At 41.2% G+C, this 15,197-nt stretch overlaps 1 protein-coding gene and 1 long non-coding RNA gene across 5 annotated transcripts in view; both read left to right on the forward strand.

The window, feature by feature from the left end:
• The window catches only part of MYO1E (myosin IE), a 177,875-nt gene that overhangs the window by 77,532 nt on the left and 85,146 nt on the right, over positions 1–15,197 (forward strand). For all 3 annotated transcript variants that reach the window (XM_036440246.2, XM_036440256.2, XM_045582052.1), the window contains 2 exons: positions 5,922–6,011; positions 9,118–9,212. In XM_036440246.2, the coding sequence (XP_036296139.1) occupies positions 5,922–6,011; positions 9,118–9,212 (185 nt within the window). The remainder of the gene's footprint in view (positions 1–5,921; positions 6,012–9,117; positions 9,213–15,197) is intronic.
• LOC123652393 lies at positions 3,901–5,862 on the forward strand. 2 transcript variants are annotated; one of them, XR_006741719.1, is made up of 2 exons: positions 3,901–4,541; positions 4,668–5,862. It is a non-coding gene; the product is annotated as an uncharacterized LOC123652393 (long non-coding RNA). The 2 variants fall into 2 exon arrangements; XR_006741720.1 differs by having other exon boundaries at positions 5,797–5,862.

Genomic DNA, 15,197 nt, shown 5'->3' on the forward strand with positions numbered 1-15,197 from the left:
GATTGAGTTCGACACCCCTACTTTAAAGTAACACATTTTTATTTAACATGACTTGTAAAATGGAGTCCGGCAGAAAGGAGAACACTAAAATCACCCAGAATCCCACCATATAGGGTTAGTGCCTCTCTATCCTCTTGCTTTATATTTTTCAACTTATCTGCATATAGGCATGCGTATTTGTGTGCTTTCTTGTTAATTCTAGCAAAAATGGGATCCTCTTGCATTGTGTGTTTTAGTTTCCTGCACAATACTTGGCATGGAGCACCGTATTACGTGTTCCTTGAAAATTTGTTGACGATTAAGACTTGCTTTTTATATTCAGACAGCAGAATTTTGAAGTGACTCACACAGAGGGGGCTGATTACTTGCCTCTGAATTAATGCCTTTGAATCAATGACTGACTAATCGGGTACTTTACCAAGGAAATGAGTTAGTTGACCACTAATGACTTCGTGTCTTAGAAATCAGCCCACTCGATAAATGAGAAACTCAGCATCAATGTGCTTTTATCAATAGCACAGGGCAGCTCTTGGCTTTGAGAAAGCTGGATGACTCTGTTGGATGTTTATGAAAATAATGCCAAGGGTGGAGCTGAAAATCTTTTCCTCTGATAAGTGATAAAAGCCTTCTTTATCAGCTCAGTGCTAAGGGAATATTATTATGATAGAGTAGCATTGTTTGTTTTTTATTATTATGATAGAGTAGCATCATTTTAAGGAAAAGTGTTTTCCCCTCTCTCCTAAGCATAGTAAAGGCAAGAAGAGATTCGATTTCACATGAAATTATAAAATTGCTCATTTGACCTCTTCTACATTTAATGCCAGCACATTGTCTTGTTTTAAAGGTCAGCATTTGGAGCCATCAGTTATTAATGCATTCAGCCTGAATGCTCATTTCTTTTTCTACATCAGAAAAATATCTACTTAGAAAATGCTAACATGGTTTACCAATACACACACACACACACACACACACACACACACACACACATTTTTCAGCTATTTATCCTAAGACAAAGAAGGTTTGATTAACCATCCATTTTTCCCGAATATTGCCACACTCCTTACAATTCCCCTCGAAAATCTATGAGGAAAACATTGCAGTCCTTGCTCTTGTGCCTGGCATCATCTGTAGCCACTTGGCTGACGGCAGCGGTTCTGTGCGAAAGCTCCCCCTGCCCATTTGGTCCAGCCTCCTCCAAACTTGTTTTCACTCAAAGACCACACTCAAGTGTGTTTGGCAACTTGGGCCCTTGAATTAGGGGTTGAGATGTTTGTGCCAGGCCAACCGGAGCTGAAGGCAGAGCAGTTGTTCTGAATGAGGTTTGGTCCTTGGCAGTCAGGCGCGTTGTGGGTGGGGGCACCACGCTGCAGTGAGGGAGCTTGGTCTGGTGGCTGGAGCCAGGGGCTTGAGTTCCAGCTTGACCTTCTCCACATAAGTCTTCAGGCAAGTCGTCCTCATCTCCCCCCTCCTCCATCTTCGGGATAAAAGCAGGAAAATCCTTTAGGTTGGTTGGGTAGTTTGGGGGAATTCATTCGTTATTGACATTTTTTCTTAAGTTAAATTTTATCTTTGTCTAATAAGACCATTAAAAACAAACTTACAGAAGCTTCACTACCATCATATTTCATAAAAGAAAAAATATTTTAACACTCCCAAAATAGAAAGGAGATAATCTAAGAATAAAGGAAAGTCTTACATTGAATCAACTGAGCTTTATGAAAACTCCAGGGCATTGTTTCTCTCCGTCATTCTTGCTGCAGATCACTGTACACTCAAAGATCCCCAATAAGCATTTGAGAACCTAGATCTGTTGGGTCCTTTCATCTTGCAAAATCTATTAAATAAGATGGCATTTATGTTAAATATTTCTGAGTTTTTGTTTGTTTGGTTGGTTGGTTGATGAGGATTTTTTTTGGTTTTTTTGTTTGTTTGTTTTTGTTTTTTTTGTTTTGTTTTGTTTTTGTAGCTCCATACATTTTCAAAATTAACCTTGGGCCACACTTTCATTGCCAAAGATTATGTGGTAGAGATAATGATAGAAACAGCTTTTTCCAAAGGCACACCTGAATTATGTAGTAGGGAGTGGGAGGCAGTATTTGAGGTCTAGAGAAGGGACCCAACTCAGTAGGGAAGCCCTGAGGTGTCTGCAGACCCAGCCAGGTGGAAAAAAAGATGAGCTATGAGATAAACAAGGAGGCCAAACTCGCACCTAAAATAACTAAAATAGGTGTGTTTCCTTTAAATCTAAGTTAAATTCTCTTGTCTCAATTCTTCCCTTTCAAACTAAACTTTATTTTTCTGGACTCCTCCTAAATAATATGGCAGCCCCATTATTTATGGGAAATTTAGAGAATGGCTGCAATTTTCCCTCTTTCAACCTCAGTCACTAATTCAGGCTTGGCCTAGAATTATCTGAAAGTTTTTTTCTCTGAGTGTCTCCTTCCCAGGCCCTAATCAGAATTTATATAGCCGACTGAGTCAAGACTCTTCACTATATCTCTTACATAGCAGATCATTCACAGTAAAAAACGTTGGCTCCTATAGGAGCTCTTATGCAACCCAACTCATGTATTTGATAATCAAGGGCTGGGTGGGCAGGAGGGATTGCTGAGCAGGGCTTCCTTGGGTCACTCTTTCTTCTTCGCATGCAGTGACCAGTTTGTCCAGGACAGGCGGCAGTCACAGCATTCCCTTCACACTAAGGGAAGGAGCACCCCTCTCCATGGAAACGTCATACCTGCCCAAGTTCGTTTTCACCTGGAGATAAATGTAGCCCGACATCCCCTTCTTTTGAAATGAGGATGGTCAAATTTGGCTTACTGTAAAAATTACTACATTATGAGGATCCAAATGAGGGCCAAGCCTCATTTATGCAGTTTTGATTTGGTCCCTACCATGTGGTAAAGATACAGAAAAGAAAAAAAAAAGAAAAATCAACGGCTCAGCCAACATGGCTCAGTGGTTGAGTTTCAACCTATGAACCAGGAGCTCATGGTTCAATTCCCAGTCAGGGCACATGCCTGGGTTGTGGGCTTGATCCCCAGTGTGGGACATGCAGGAGGTAGCCAATCAATGATTCTCTCTCATCATTGATGTTTCTATCTCTCTCTCCCTCTCCCTTCCTCTCTGAAATCAATAAAAATATACTTTTAAATATCAACGAAGAGAGATAGAGTTTTTAGTACTCAAAGAATCACAGAATCTAATCGAAACACCCCTCAGTCCTGCAGGAGATCCTTGTGCTGCCAATTTAGGGTTACCAGTAAAATACAGGATGCCTGATTAAACTTGAATTTCAGATAAACAACAAGTGCCATTTTAGTAGAACTATGTCCCAAATATTGCTTGGAGCATATATATTGGGATATATATGCATAAATTATTTATTGTTTATCTGAACTTCAAATTTACCTGAGTATTTTTTATTTTATTTCCTAAATCTGGCAACTCTACCAATAATAGTATCAGCAACAATAATAGAGACAATACCTGCTAATCCTATAAAGGTAATATATAGCTTGTTGATTAAGAATGTGAACTCTAGCCCAAACCAGTTTGGCTCAGTGGATAGAGCGTCAGCCTGGGGACTGAAAGGTCCCAGGTTTGATTCCAGTCAAGGGCAGTACCTTGGTTGTGGGCACATCCCCAGTGGAGGGGGAGGGGGGGCGTGCAGGAGGCAACTGATCGATGTTTCTCTCTCATTGATATTTCAAACCCTTTATCTCTCTCCCTTCCTCTCTATAAAAAATCAATAAGATATATTAAAAATAAAAAAAATAAAAAGTATGTGAACTCTACCCCAGCTATCGTGACTTGATGGTTGAGTGTTGACCTGTGAACCAGGAGGTTGCGGTTCGATTCCCTATCAGGGCACATGCCCAGGTTTTGGGAGGTTTCGGGCTCAATCTCATGTGGGGGTCGTGCAGAGGGAAGGCGATCAATGATTCTCATCACTGATGTTTCTATCTCTCTCTTCCTCTCTGAAATTGATTTTTTTAAATGTATTCCAAAAAAAAAAAGGAGTGCAAGCTCTAGAACCAGGTTGCCTGGGTTTGGAGCATAGCTTTGCTACTCACTAGCTTGTGACTTTGAGCAAGTTTTAAAGTTTCTCTATGCCTCAGTTTCTTCATAGTAAAAAATAGAATTAAAGTAGTAACAGAGTTGTGATTAAGAGCTTATATTAGTACCATGTAAACATGTATGTGTTTAATCAGTGTTGTTATTAACATTTAGTTTATAGCATTAGAGACATTTTTTACTTGCGTAATAATTTTAATAATAAATTATCTGTTCTAAATTTTTGCCTAAAAAGAAACAGGCCATTAATCCAATCTGGCATTGGTACTTGGAATTACATTTGCTCATGCCCCTTCTTCTGTGACCCTGGCGATTTTCAGTTCCAATTCGCTGTCTCTTTCTCATTTTCTCTTAGTGCCATGGACTGCCCCCGCTGGTTCCATCTGGATGTGCTTTTAAAACTACCCCATCTTCTGTACTATTGTTTCAAGTTCAACCCTTTCAAATCAGAGATCTTTCTGGTCAGTGAAAAAGAAAGCAAAATTGCAACCGAGTCATTCCGCATTCTTGCCTTTGTGTATAAATATTAACTTTTAAATATTGTACGATTTATATCCTACAGTTGGCTTATTTGTGTTCAATAATAGTACCAAAGCTGCATATCAGAGGTGTTAATATGTGATAAAACATGCATCTTGAAGTATATAAATTAAGGAAATTGCATCCACTATGCCAGACATGGTGCTAAGCATTTTATAACATCAAATTCTCATAACAGCCCTATGAATAGGTCCTATTTTATTTACCCCATCATCCATTAACTGCAGCTTACACATATGACTTACCCAAGGTCAGGAAGAACCGGACTTGGGGAATGAGGCCTTCTGACCAGAGTTACTGCATTGCTCTGTTAGATACCTGGATCCTAACACATAAATTTATAAATTTCTCTCTTTGGGGGAGGACATTGCATAGCTTCACATCTTCAACTGCAAAATGTCTGAACAGTGGGAAATCATTGATTAAGAGAAACTGAGTATGTGTGAGGTTTAGTATTTTTTTCATTGTTTTCCCTTTATGATTTTTTTCCTCTGTGAGGGCAGAGACTTTTGTCCAGTGTGTGTATTTTATTCACTGCTGTCTCCCCAGCTTCTAGAACAGCGCCTGGCATGTTGTAGACACCCAGTTCAAACTAATTGGTTGCTGAATGAACACATGAAAATATTTTTTCGTTACAATAACACTTGATGTATTTAGGCACGTAAGAATGTGTCGTGTAAAAGAATTAAGACTTAGTATGAACAGGTTTCTGCTGAGAGGACTTCCTGGGTTCCCCGTGCAGAAATAACACCTCCTTCCTCTCAGCCTGATCGGTACAGGTTTGTAACTGTCTGCTCCAAATAATAGAGATACAACTCAGTTCCCTAAGCTTCTAAAGAGTTCATCTTGGATCCCTCTGTCTGTTAAATGAGTAAATGAATACATTCTTAGTATACCTAATTGTAAGAAAGGTCCCAGGGAAAAATAAAAGGTCCCAGGGAAAAATAAAAGGATTCACTCCTTGATCATTTCTGTTTTGTTTTGTTTTGTTTTGTTGTTTTGTTTTGTTTTGTTTTGTTTTCTAGATATGTGTCACCAGTCTTAAAGGAATAAGCTCCAATTCATTGAATATTTCTTTTTGTAGCACCTTGGTAATTAAGTTCATTCCTCTTCCTGGAGAGGAACAATATCTGAGCTAGCTGGTAATTGCCTTTGTCTTTATTTGTAATCTTTTAGAAAACAAATACACCAGCTCTTTCTTGAATAATCGTGAATTTCTTATAACATCTGTTTACTTAATTTTAAAAAAAAAAGTGTAGCTATGAAGATTAACAATGGACCTTAACTGGATATAAATTCAGACATATATAGGCTCCGTCTTAATCTCAGTCAACCCCTTCAAGCAGATGCCATATTTTGGAGATAAGGAAATTGAGATGTACCAAGGAGCGGTAAGTAACATGCCACGGATTTTACTGTAGTGTTTTTGGCTTCTTTGATGCATGGGTAGTTTTTCTTGATATTGGCAATATGTTTGCATTTCCTTAGTATGAGTTATTATAATAAAACTACTATATACTAATATGTTATTACTCAAGTAGGTGACATGTTTGATTTTTTAAAAATATGTTTTTATTGATTTTAAAGAGAGAAGAAGGGAGAGGGAGAGAGAAACATCAATCGGCTGCCTCCTGTGCATCCCCCACTGGGGATCAAGCAAGCCCGAAACCTCTTGGTGCATGGGTTGATGCTCAGTCCATTGAGCTATGCTGGCCAGGGCCATTGTTTGATTTTTAATGTTGTGCTGCTCTTTCAAGTGCAGCCCAGGAAAGCACAGGACTATTGAACACTAGAGCATTGCGTATGAAATTAGTTACATGGATGTAAGACCTACTGGTTGGGGGATCTTCTCTTTCCACACACGCCATAAAATTCTAAGACTAAACAACCAGTAACGGGTGAAAAATAAATTGGGTGATGGGCATCATTCTGTCTGAATTAGACCCTAAAACTGCGGCTGTGACTGGAACATGAAAAATGAGTCTTTTATTACTTCATTTAGTAAGATGTCTTCGGGCCCAGTTCAGACCCAGCTCCACAGCCAATCCAGTTGTGGGACTAAAATGGAAACTGTAATTCCCGGCAATGCGTTTCATCACGTGGCTCATCCCTTCCCAGGCCTCCCCATCCCAGCATCTTTTCCCCCTCGCTCCTTCCTTTGCAGCAGAAGCACAAGAGCGTTCATGAATCCTGACCCCTGGAAAACAAACCAAAGAAAGCCCACACAAAGTCATCAGTTGAAGTGGAAGGCAATTTACCCAGAGCAAGAGCTCACCCCATTGTTGGCAGATGAATGGTGCTGGTCGCTAGAGCCGAAGGAGGCTGCCACGCGAGAGACCTTTGATAATGCTGCCTTTATGGGAGCCCAGCACAAGGGGCACACTGTCAGCAGAGGCGGGGCCCTGCCCTGTGCCCTGATCTGCGGCCGGAGCAGCAGGCGCGGGCTGGCCTGGCATTCTCAATGACGCCCGGGCGGGGAGGGTGCCAGGGCTGTGCATCGGTGGTTTCTTTCCAGTGCTCTGAGAAGCGTTGCTGCGAGTCCCTTTTAGACTGTTCATCTTTTGAAGAGTTCTCTCTAAAGTAGGGGTGTCGAACTCAATCAGAGAAGGGGCCAAAATCTAAAATCCAGCCTAAATCGCGGGCCGAATGGTTTACTGAACAGTCATAAACTGTCATTGTGATGGAAACGCAGCGGAGTGCAGTGATGACAGCGCGGTGCGGGCCACATTGCAAGGCCTGGCGGGATGGATTTGGCCCGTGGGCCTTGTGTTTGACACATGTGCTCTAAAGGAATGCCCTAGAATTTTTTTTTTTTTTAACTGCTAATGATAACCGAGTGTTGTAAAATTGCTATTTACTGAGTGCCAGGTGTTATCTTACACTTGTGACAAATAATACAACAGCCCTGGATGCTGGCTCTGTATTGCTCTCTGTCCCCATTTCACAGGTGAGGAAACTGAGGCTCAGAGAAGTTAAGTACTCAAGTCTGTTGACTGTTGGAGCTGAAGTCAGATGTTAATGACTTTCAGGGGCTTCAGGGGAGGGAAGAATCAGGTGGAGGAAATAGCCACCTGATAATTCTCATAGGTAGCTGAGAGGTTCCGTGAGGCCATATATTGGAAAACATCTTGAAAAACAACCACTTGCTAAGGTCAAGTATGACTAGTTAATCAGCTTTAAAGCCTTGTTGGTCAATGACTTGCCCACACCTTTCCCTACAGGCCCACAGCTTTCTCTTCACTCCATTTCCTTCTGTTTTCCTCTTTTCTTTCTTATAATCGATTTCCCTGTTTTCAAAGAGGTGTTAAAAATAATCCTGCATAAGCAATCTAGGCTTGAACAGTTGTGTGTCAGCAGAATTTTTTAAAACATCTTAAAACAATATCCTGAGGTTCGTCCATGCATCCCCTTCTGACTGTAAGGTGACAGCAGGGACGTATTCTTGTTCCTGTTTGGCGTTGTTTGGCCAACAAGTCCCAGGAATAGCGTCCGACCCTCCCTGGGCAGTTCCCCTGGGGAGCCTCCTGCTCACAATATGAGGGAAAGCGTAGACCCTGGAAATACCAGCTCTAAACAAGTGTGCAGGCAGCAAGCGCTCTCTTTTCATCCCCTCTCATCACTCAGTCCGGTCTACCAGAGCTGGCAATGAATGGCAGTTTGTGGGCCAGGCCCCCTTTCTATCAGTAAGCCATTGTACCATAAGGCCCGAAGCTGGGTTGGTAAATGATACCGCACCTGTGCATAAGACTCTACTTGTCTTTCCTTTTTAGCTTTTCTTTTTGGCACTTTTCTTTTGAGCGAATGGTGGAGGTGTGGGCCAAGAAACGGAAGAAAGCAGGGCTGCAGTTGTCCCGACACAGTGAATGTGTTGGTGAATTTATATTTTTGCAGAGCTAATAGACCCCACAAAACGAAAACCCAGGGGAATCTCTTCGTGTGCCGGGATTTTTTTCCCTCTCATGAGATGAAGCAAACTGACCAAACCAGTTGATCTCTTTAAAGAACCACACCTCTTGTTCTCTTCTTATGGAAAATTTTGGTTTTCTCCTCCGCCATAGCCATCTCCAACTTGCCTCTAAAAAATAAATAAATAAAACTGTGTAGGAATTTAGAATTCTAGTAGAAGCAGGCCCAGGTTTTTTAGGAGGCCTGTCGCCCCAGGGCCTTTACACGTTTCGCAGTGGGACGTCACCTGCAGAGGCGTGCTGGGAGGAAGGGCGTGGGCTGGAGCCTCTGAAGGCATGGGGCATGTCTGAAGGCTGAATCACTCAAATACCGACAGCACAGCACCTCCAGATTCCACCTTTATTTTGTTAGGTGTAACTCCCCGTGACCTAGACAAGTTTATGAAATCTTGTGTTACATAACCTGTACGACAATAATTATAAGCATTGGGACTATAGAGTGGTCTAAGCCAAGGCCAAGAAAGAAAAAAAAAAATCTAATGTGTTGCTTTGTCTGACCATGGTTTGGTTTCGTTTTGTTTTGCTTTTCCAGGCCCAGTACGAAAACCCACCCCACATCTATGCTCTTGCAGACAATATGTACAGAAACATGATCATTGACAGAGAGAACCAGTGTGTCATCATCAGGTACGGACAGAGCCTTCCTCGGGGGAGAGGACGTGAGGTCGTGCTGTTAGCTAGAGCTTCTCCCGAGAAGCAGCGCTTTCGCAACAGGCGCAGGCGCAGCTGAGTAACAGTCACGCTGCCTGCTTTGTCTCGGTTCGTTTTCTACTTCCAAATCATAAAAGCTTGGGAGCTTCTGTGGGGTTGGGCTGCTTTTTTAAAACTGTTCTACCCCATCACTTATGGCATGAAGGCTGTAGGGCACAAGGTGTAGCCAGACCTTTTATTGATCATCCCTGGGGCCTTGGACTAACCATTGTAAAACCCCTTCCCTCCCGTGGGATCACGCCGTGGCTTGACTCGAAGCTGAAGATCCTTGATGTCATGAGCTTCCCTGTTCTGTCAGCGAGAGTCCTTTTCTCTCGGCCCCTCTCTTTTCTTTTCCCAGTAATGTAGTTCAAGTTGTAGCTTTTTGGTGTACTTTGTCATTTGTTTTTAATTTTCTGTGGGCATTAGTGGTAAATGCCAGCATTAACTGTCTGTCTGCAGCTACATGTCAAAATCCTTTTAACCTGACTTAACTCTGGGTCTTGGCTGGGTTTAAGAGCCTTTACAATTTTGTTTACTATTATGAACATTTGCAAACACGAAGAAAAAGTAAGCATCCATATTCCCATCGCTTAGAACTTGACAGGGGTTAACATTTCGTCATATTTGCATTCACCTTTTTTAGCGCTTTAATTTTTTTTATCTGAAGCACTTCTGAAAATTCTTTTTTTAGGGATATTTGCAGACATATGCAAAATTTAAAAAGAGTGTTATAATAAGGGCCTGTGTGTCTCTCATCCAGCTTGTACTTCCATTAGCATATGGCCAGTCCTGTTTTACCTCATCCTTCCATCCTGCTTCCACTTGGTCATGTAAAGCAAATCCTGGGTAGCAAATCATTATTTGTCAATAATTTATTATGCACCTTTCAAAGATAATTTACATCACGCCTAAAAAAATGAATAATTCTTTTAACATCATCCTATATTATCAGTTCTATTCCATGACTGCGTTGTAAATTTTGTTAAGAGTTGTTTTTATTTGGGTTCCAAACAAAGCTCACTCATTGCCCTTGATTGCTATGCCTCTTAAGTCTCCTCTTTTTTTTTTTCTTTTTTTTTTTTTTTTCCCTTTGGCATTTATTTGTTAAAGAAAAAGTTCTTTTGTCCTGCAGGATTTTCTGTAGTGTGGGGTTAGCTGATTGTATATGGTCCCCTCTACTTCCTGTAAATTGGTGTCTATAGCTAAAAGCTTGATTAGGTTCGGATTCAATTCTTTTTTTTTTTTTTTTCGGATTCAATTCTTTGGCAAAAAAAAAAAAAAAAATGCTTCATCAGTGATGCTCTGCACTCAGGGCTTTTACTGGTGAATAATGCCTGTTGGATTGCCCGTGGGTCCACCCATTAAAAATTCTCATTATACAGTCATTCTTTAATTAATAATTAAAAATTTGTTATTTTCCAAAATAAATCATTATTTTCTAATTCTATTCTTTCACATTTATTATGTGGAATTATTTTATTCGGTTAACTTAAAATGTAATATTATCTGTTTAACCACTGCAGTTTTCCTGTCAGGCTCAAAAGGTCCTAACTTTGACCTTGAGAGCCCTGTATATTGGCTGCCATGTCCTCTTTAGATGACCCTGGTAGTCTTTGGTAGCTTTCTTGTTTAAAATGTTCCAGAGTCATCTTGTACATTTCCTACATTTACAAAGCTATGTAAAGCCAGTCACTGAGTGCTCACTGACATATGTTGTCAGTGCTACTAGTTGTTTTCAAAGGACAAGGAAATACTAATTTTTTAAGGAAAAGAGATGAAGCATAAGTTCATACTGGTAATTTTAAGTTCATTTTAAGATTATAGGATTTTTATATTTTTATCTCATTTCTCTTAATGCTGAAAAATTTGGTTCCTAATGACATCACAATTATTTGATTTATACTGTGTGAATAAATGTAATTATATATACAAAAGAAGAAATAAATATGTGTCTACATAGTTATATATAAATATACTAGAGGCCCAGTGCATGAAATTTGTGCACGGTGGGGGCTCCCCTCAACCCAGCCTGGACCCTTCCAATCCGGGACCCCTTGGAGGATGTCCAATTGCCTGGGATCAGGCCAAAACCGGCAGTCAGACATCCCTCTCACAATCTGGGACTACTGGCTCCTAACTGCTCACCTGCCTGCCTGCCTAAATGCCCCTAACTGCCCCCCCCCCGCCAGCCTGATCACCCCTAACCACCTCTGCCTGCCATCCTGATCATCCCTAACTGCCCCCATATTGACCTGGTCACCCCCAACTGTCCCCTCCACCTGCCTGGTTGCCCCTAACTGCCCCCATGCTGGCCTGGTCGCCCTTAGTGCCCCCCCTGCTGGCCTGGTCACCCCCAACTGCCCCCTCTACTGGCTTGGTCGACCTTAACTGCCCCCCTGTGCAAGCCTTGTTGCCCCTAACTGTCCCCCCTGCCAGCCTGGTCGCCCCATGCAGCTGGTCAGTCATTTGGTCATCCCTCGCTAACCCCCCTGTGGGCCTTGTCGCCCCATGCAACCTGTTGTTTGATTGTTACTGTGAGGATATTGTGACCAATTTGCATATTACCCTTGTTTTAGTATAGATAAATATATATTAGGGGATAAAGCAAATGAGTGATTCTGTTAATTATTTAAAATAACAGTACCAATGTTATTAATAGCAATACTGAATTAACTCTAAAATTTCTTTGTTGTTCTTTTTGTCCTTGGCATGTACAATCAAAATATTGGGTTTTAAGAGCCACTTAAAATAACCCTTTTCTGTGTCATTAACATTCCAACTTGCCCTACAGTTAAGTCCATTTAGTAATTTCATTTTTATTTTTAGGGGTTTAACATTTAAAAATTTTAAATTGTATAAAATATTTACATGGTTCCAAGTCAAAACTATAAAACAAAGAAAGCTAAATTGTTTTAAAGGTACAATAAATAAAGACTTCATTATAATTTACCTGGAAAATAACCTTTTTTTCCCTTAGCCCCAGGACCATTATCAAAACTAAATAATTAATAAAAACTTAGTATCATCTAAAAATAAGCAGTGCACATTCAGATTTCACTAATTTTTGCAAACATGCCTTTCCTGCTAGTTTGTGTAAATCAAGGAATACTGTTTCATTTGCATATGAGTCTTTCAATTTTTTATTTTTATTCTATCACAGTTTCCCTAATACCATCATGGCTTTTTTTTTTTTTTTTTTTTTTTTTTTTTTTTAATGGCATTTACTTGGTGAAGACACCAACCAATTTTCCTATGGACACCTTTTAAATATATCTAACTGCTTCCTCCTAATCTTATTACACTAATTCCTCCAACTGGATTTTCGGTGAGTTGCAAGGTAGATCTAAATAAGTAGTGCACATTCAGGTTAGTTAGATGCAGGTTAAGTCCTTTCGGAAGGAATACGTGAGTGATAATGAGTTGGGTTGCTTAATAGGAAATGCTTCCGTTTGACCCCAAGTGGAGGTCACTGGCCAATAGAGAGGAGTAGGGCATTTCGTAACTAGATCGAATGAGGGTACAGCGTAAGTTTTCGAACTCATTCCCTTGCCTATTCTCCTTCCTCCTGAGCCTTAGTGAGATGAAAGAAGAGAAAGGTCTTGTTGCATGAGCTTCACAAGTCTGGAAGCTGCCGTCTTGCCCAGCCCACGTCTCTCCCACTCGAAGATCCCCCTGAATGTGTCCCTGTAGGGAACACTATACTGAAGAAGGACCTGTGCCCACTGGTGGGAGCCTTCTTTTCAGCTGTTCAGTTGACCTGGGCCTGAGGGCTCTGCATCCAGGATTTCTGTCATTTAGAAGCCGGTAGAACAGGGAGCTGCTTTGACTTCTGACACTAATTACCCAGTCAGGCCACACCTCACAAGTGAAGGGCACAATCCTGCTCAAGACCGTCCTCACTTCAGACACCAAGGAGTTCTGCAGACCACCCTCAGTTCTGAACAGCTAGCTACAAATTCAGGGGTCCCTACCACCCTCTCAGTTCCAAATAATTTACTAGAATGACACAGAATTCATGAGAGCTCTGAATTTAGGATTACAATTTTGTTCCAGCAAAAGGATACAAATCAAAAACAGAAAAAAGTAGAGCTGCATAGGGCAGTGCCTGGGAGGGGTCCAGATGTGAGGCTTCTGGTTGTCCTCTCCCCATGAAGTCATGAGTGGTGTCATTTCCTTCCAGTTATGGCAATAGTATTGCCAACCAGAGAAGTTCACCCATGCCTTTGGTGTCCAGAGTTTTTATTGGGTTCTGTCACTACATGACTGACCTTTAGTCTCCTGTTCCCTCCAGGTGGGTGGGCAGGGTGAGAAGTTATATGGTGTTTTCCAAAGCCTCCATCCTAAATCATATTACTAGATATCACAAAGCCCCCAGGCAAACAGAGAGACTCCAGTCAGGCCAGACATTCCAGGGCTCTAGAGACTACTAGAGCCCAACCCCTCTTGGTGTAACTTATTTATTTCCCAAGATCTGTGGTTTCTGCACTGAGAAAACAGATTTGCTACCTCTGGCCAACCATGCTTCTTTCTAGTGGCTCTGTGATCCTAGGCAGCAAACTTAGCACTTGTTTGGGCCTATATCTCTTCATTTGTGAGAGAACTGATTGACCAGATGACCTCTGAGGTCTCTCCTGGTTTTGGAGCTCTTTCTTCCAAATAATGCCAGAGGGAAGGGAAGGCAGGAAAATGCTTCTGTGGAGAGAGAAGCTCAAGTATGAGGCCAGTGATATTGGGAGAGCTGGGTGCTTGTCCAACCAGGGGCTAAGTCAAATGCAGACTGCCTATGTGCGTTTGTGAACAGGAAGCAAACAAAACCCATTCTCCTGGGGCTGAAAGAGAAACTTGCTCCTTGTGTTATGAGCTTTTGCCATAGCTGGAAAGACTAGGAACTTTTAGTATCATTTAATTAGAAAATTAAAAATTAATGACCTAATCTCTCTGGTGTTCTTTTCAGACCTTCACTTCCCAATTTCCCTGGTGTGACCTTGTCTACATGATGAAATGAATACTCTTTAGATGGGATAACACAGGACAGAGGCAATATCAGTTTCCTCCCAATCTTGCTCATGTTTTCTAAAGTGGTGGATATGCTGGCAGGGTGGACGGGTCTAGTAATAATTAATGTCGTTTTTAAACATTCGTTTAAAATCTTGCTTGGCGTTGACTTGTATTGACATAACCTTCAAACACGTGGTATCTACAGAACGTGTGAAGTGCAATTACCAAGTTTTGCTTGAAAAAGTTTGTGTTTGGTTTGGTTTTTGTTGCAAAACTAGGGCTAAGAAGATGGCGGATGAAGAGCATATTCAGCAATGCATGCTTTACGAGTTCCAATTAGGAAGAAAAGCAAGTGAGGCTACAAAAAACATCTGTAGTGCTCTTGGTCAAGATGCAGTTAGCGCCAGAAAATGCCAGCGTTGGTTTGAGAAATTTCGCGAGGGAAATTTTTTGTTAGATGACAAGAGTGGTCGAGGCCGTGTGTCCAATTTTGATCAAGAAGCTCTTCAAGCTCTTTTGGTGCAAAATCCTCAAATTACCCAACAAGAGCTTGCGACAACTTTAAATTGTTCACAAAAAACAATTTCCAATCAATTGCGTGCACTTGGCAAAGTCCAAAAGTTTGGAAAATGGGTTCCTCATGAGTTGACCGACAACAACCGTAATCAAAGAGTCACAATTTGCAGTTCACTCCTCTCTCGTCAAAACCGTTTGCCGTTTTTAGAGCAAATTGTTACCAGAGATGAAGAATGGGTGCTGTATGTTAATTTGAAAAGGCGGCCTCAATGGTTGGACAAAAATGAGGCTCCGCAGCCCCCGCCAAAACCTGACTTGCATGCGAAAAAAGTGATGTTATGTGTTTGGTGGAATTTTAAAGGAATTCTTCATTATGAACTTGTACCATCTAACCAAACCATTACA

Source organism: Pipistrellus kuhlii, unplaced genomic scaffold, assembly GCF_014108245.1.
Source record: "Pipistrellus kuhlii isolate mPipKuh1 unplaced genomic scaffold, mPipKuh1.p scaffold_m20_p_1, whole genome shotgun sequence".
Classification (NCBI taxonomy): domain Eukaryota; kingdom Metazoa; phylum Chordata; class Mammalia; order Chiroptera; family Vespertilionidae; genus Pipistrellus; species Pipistrellus kuhlii.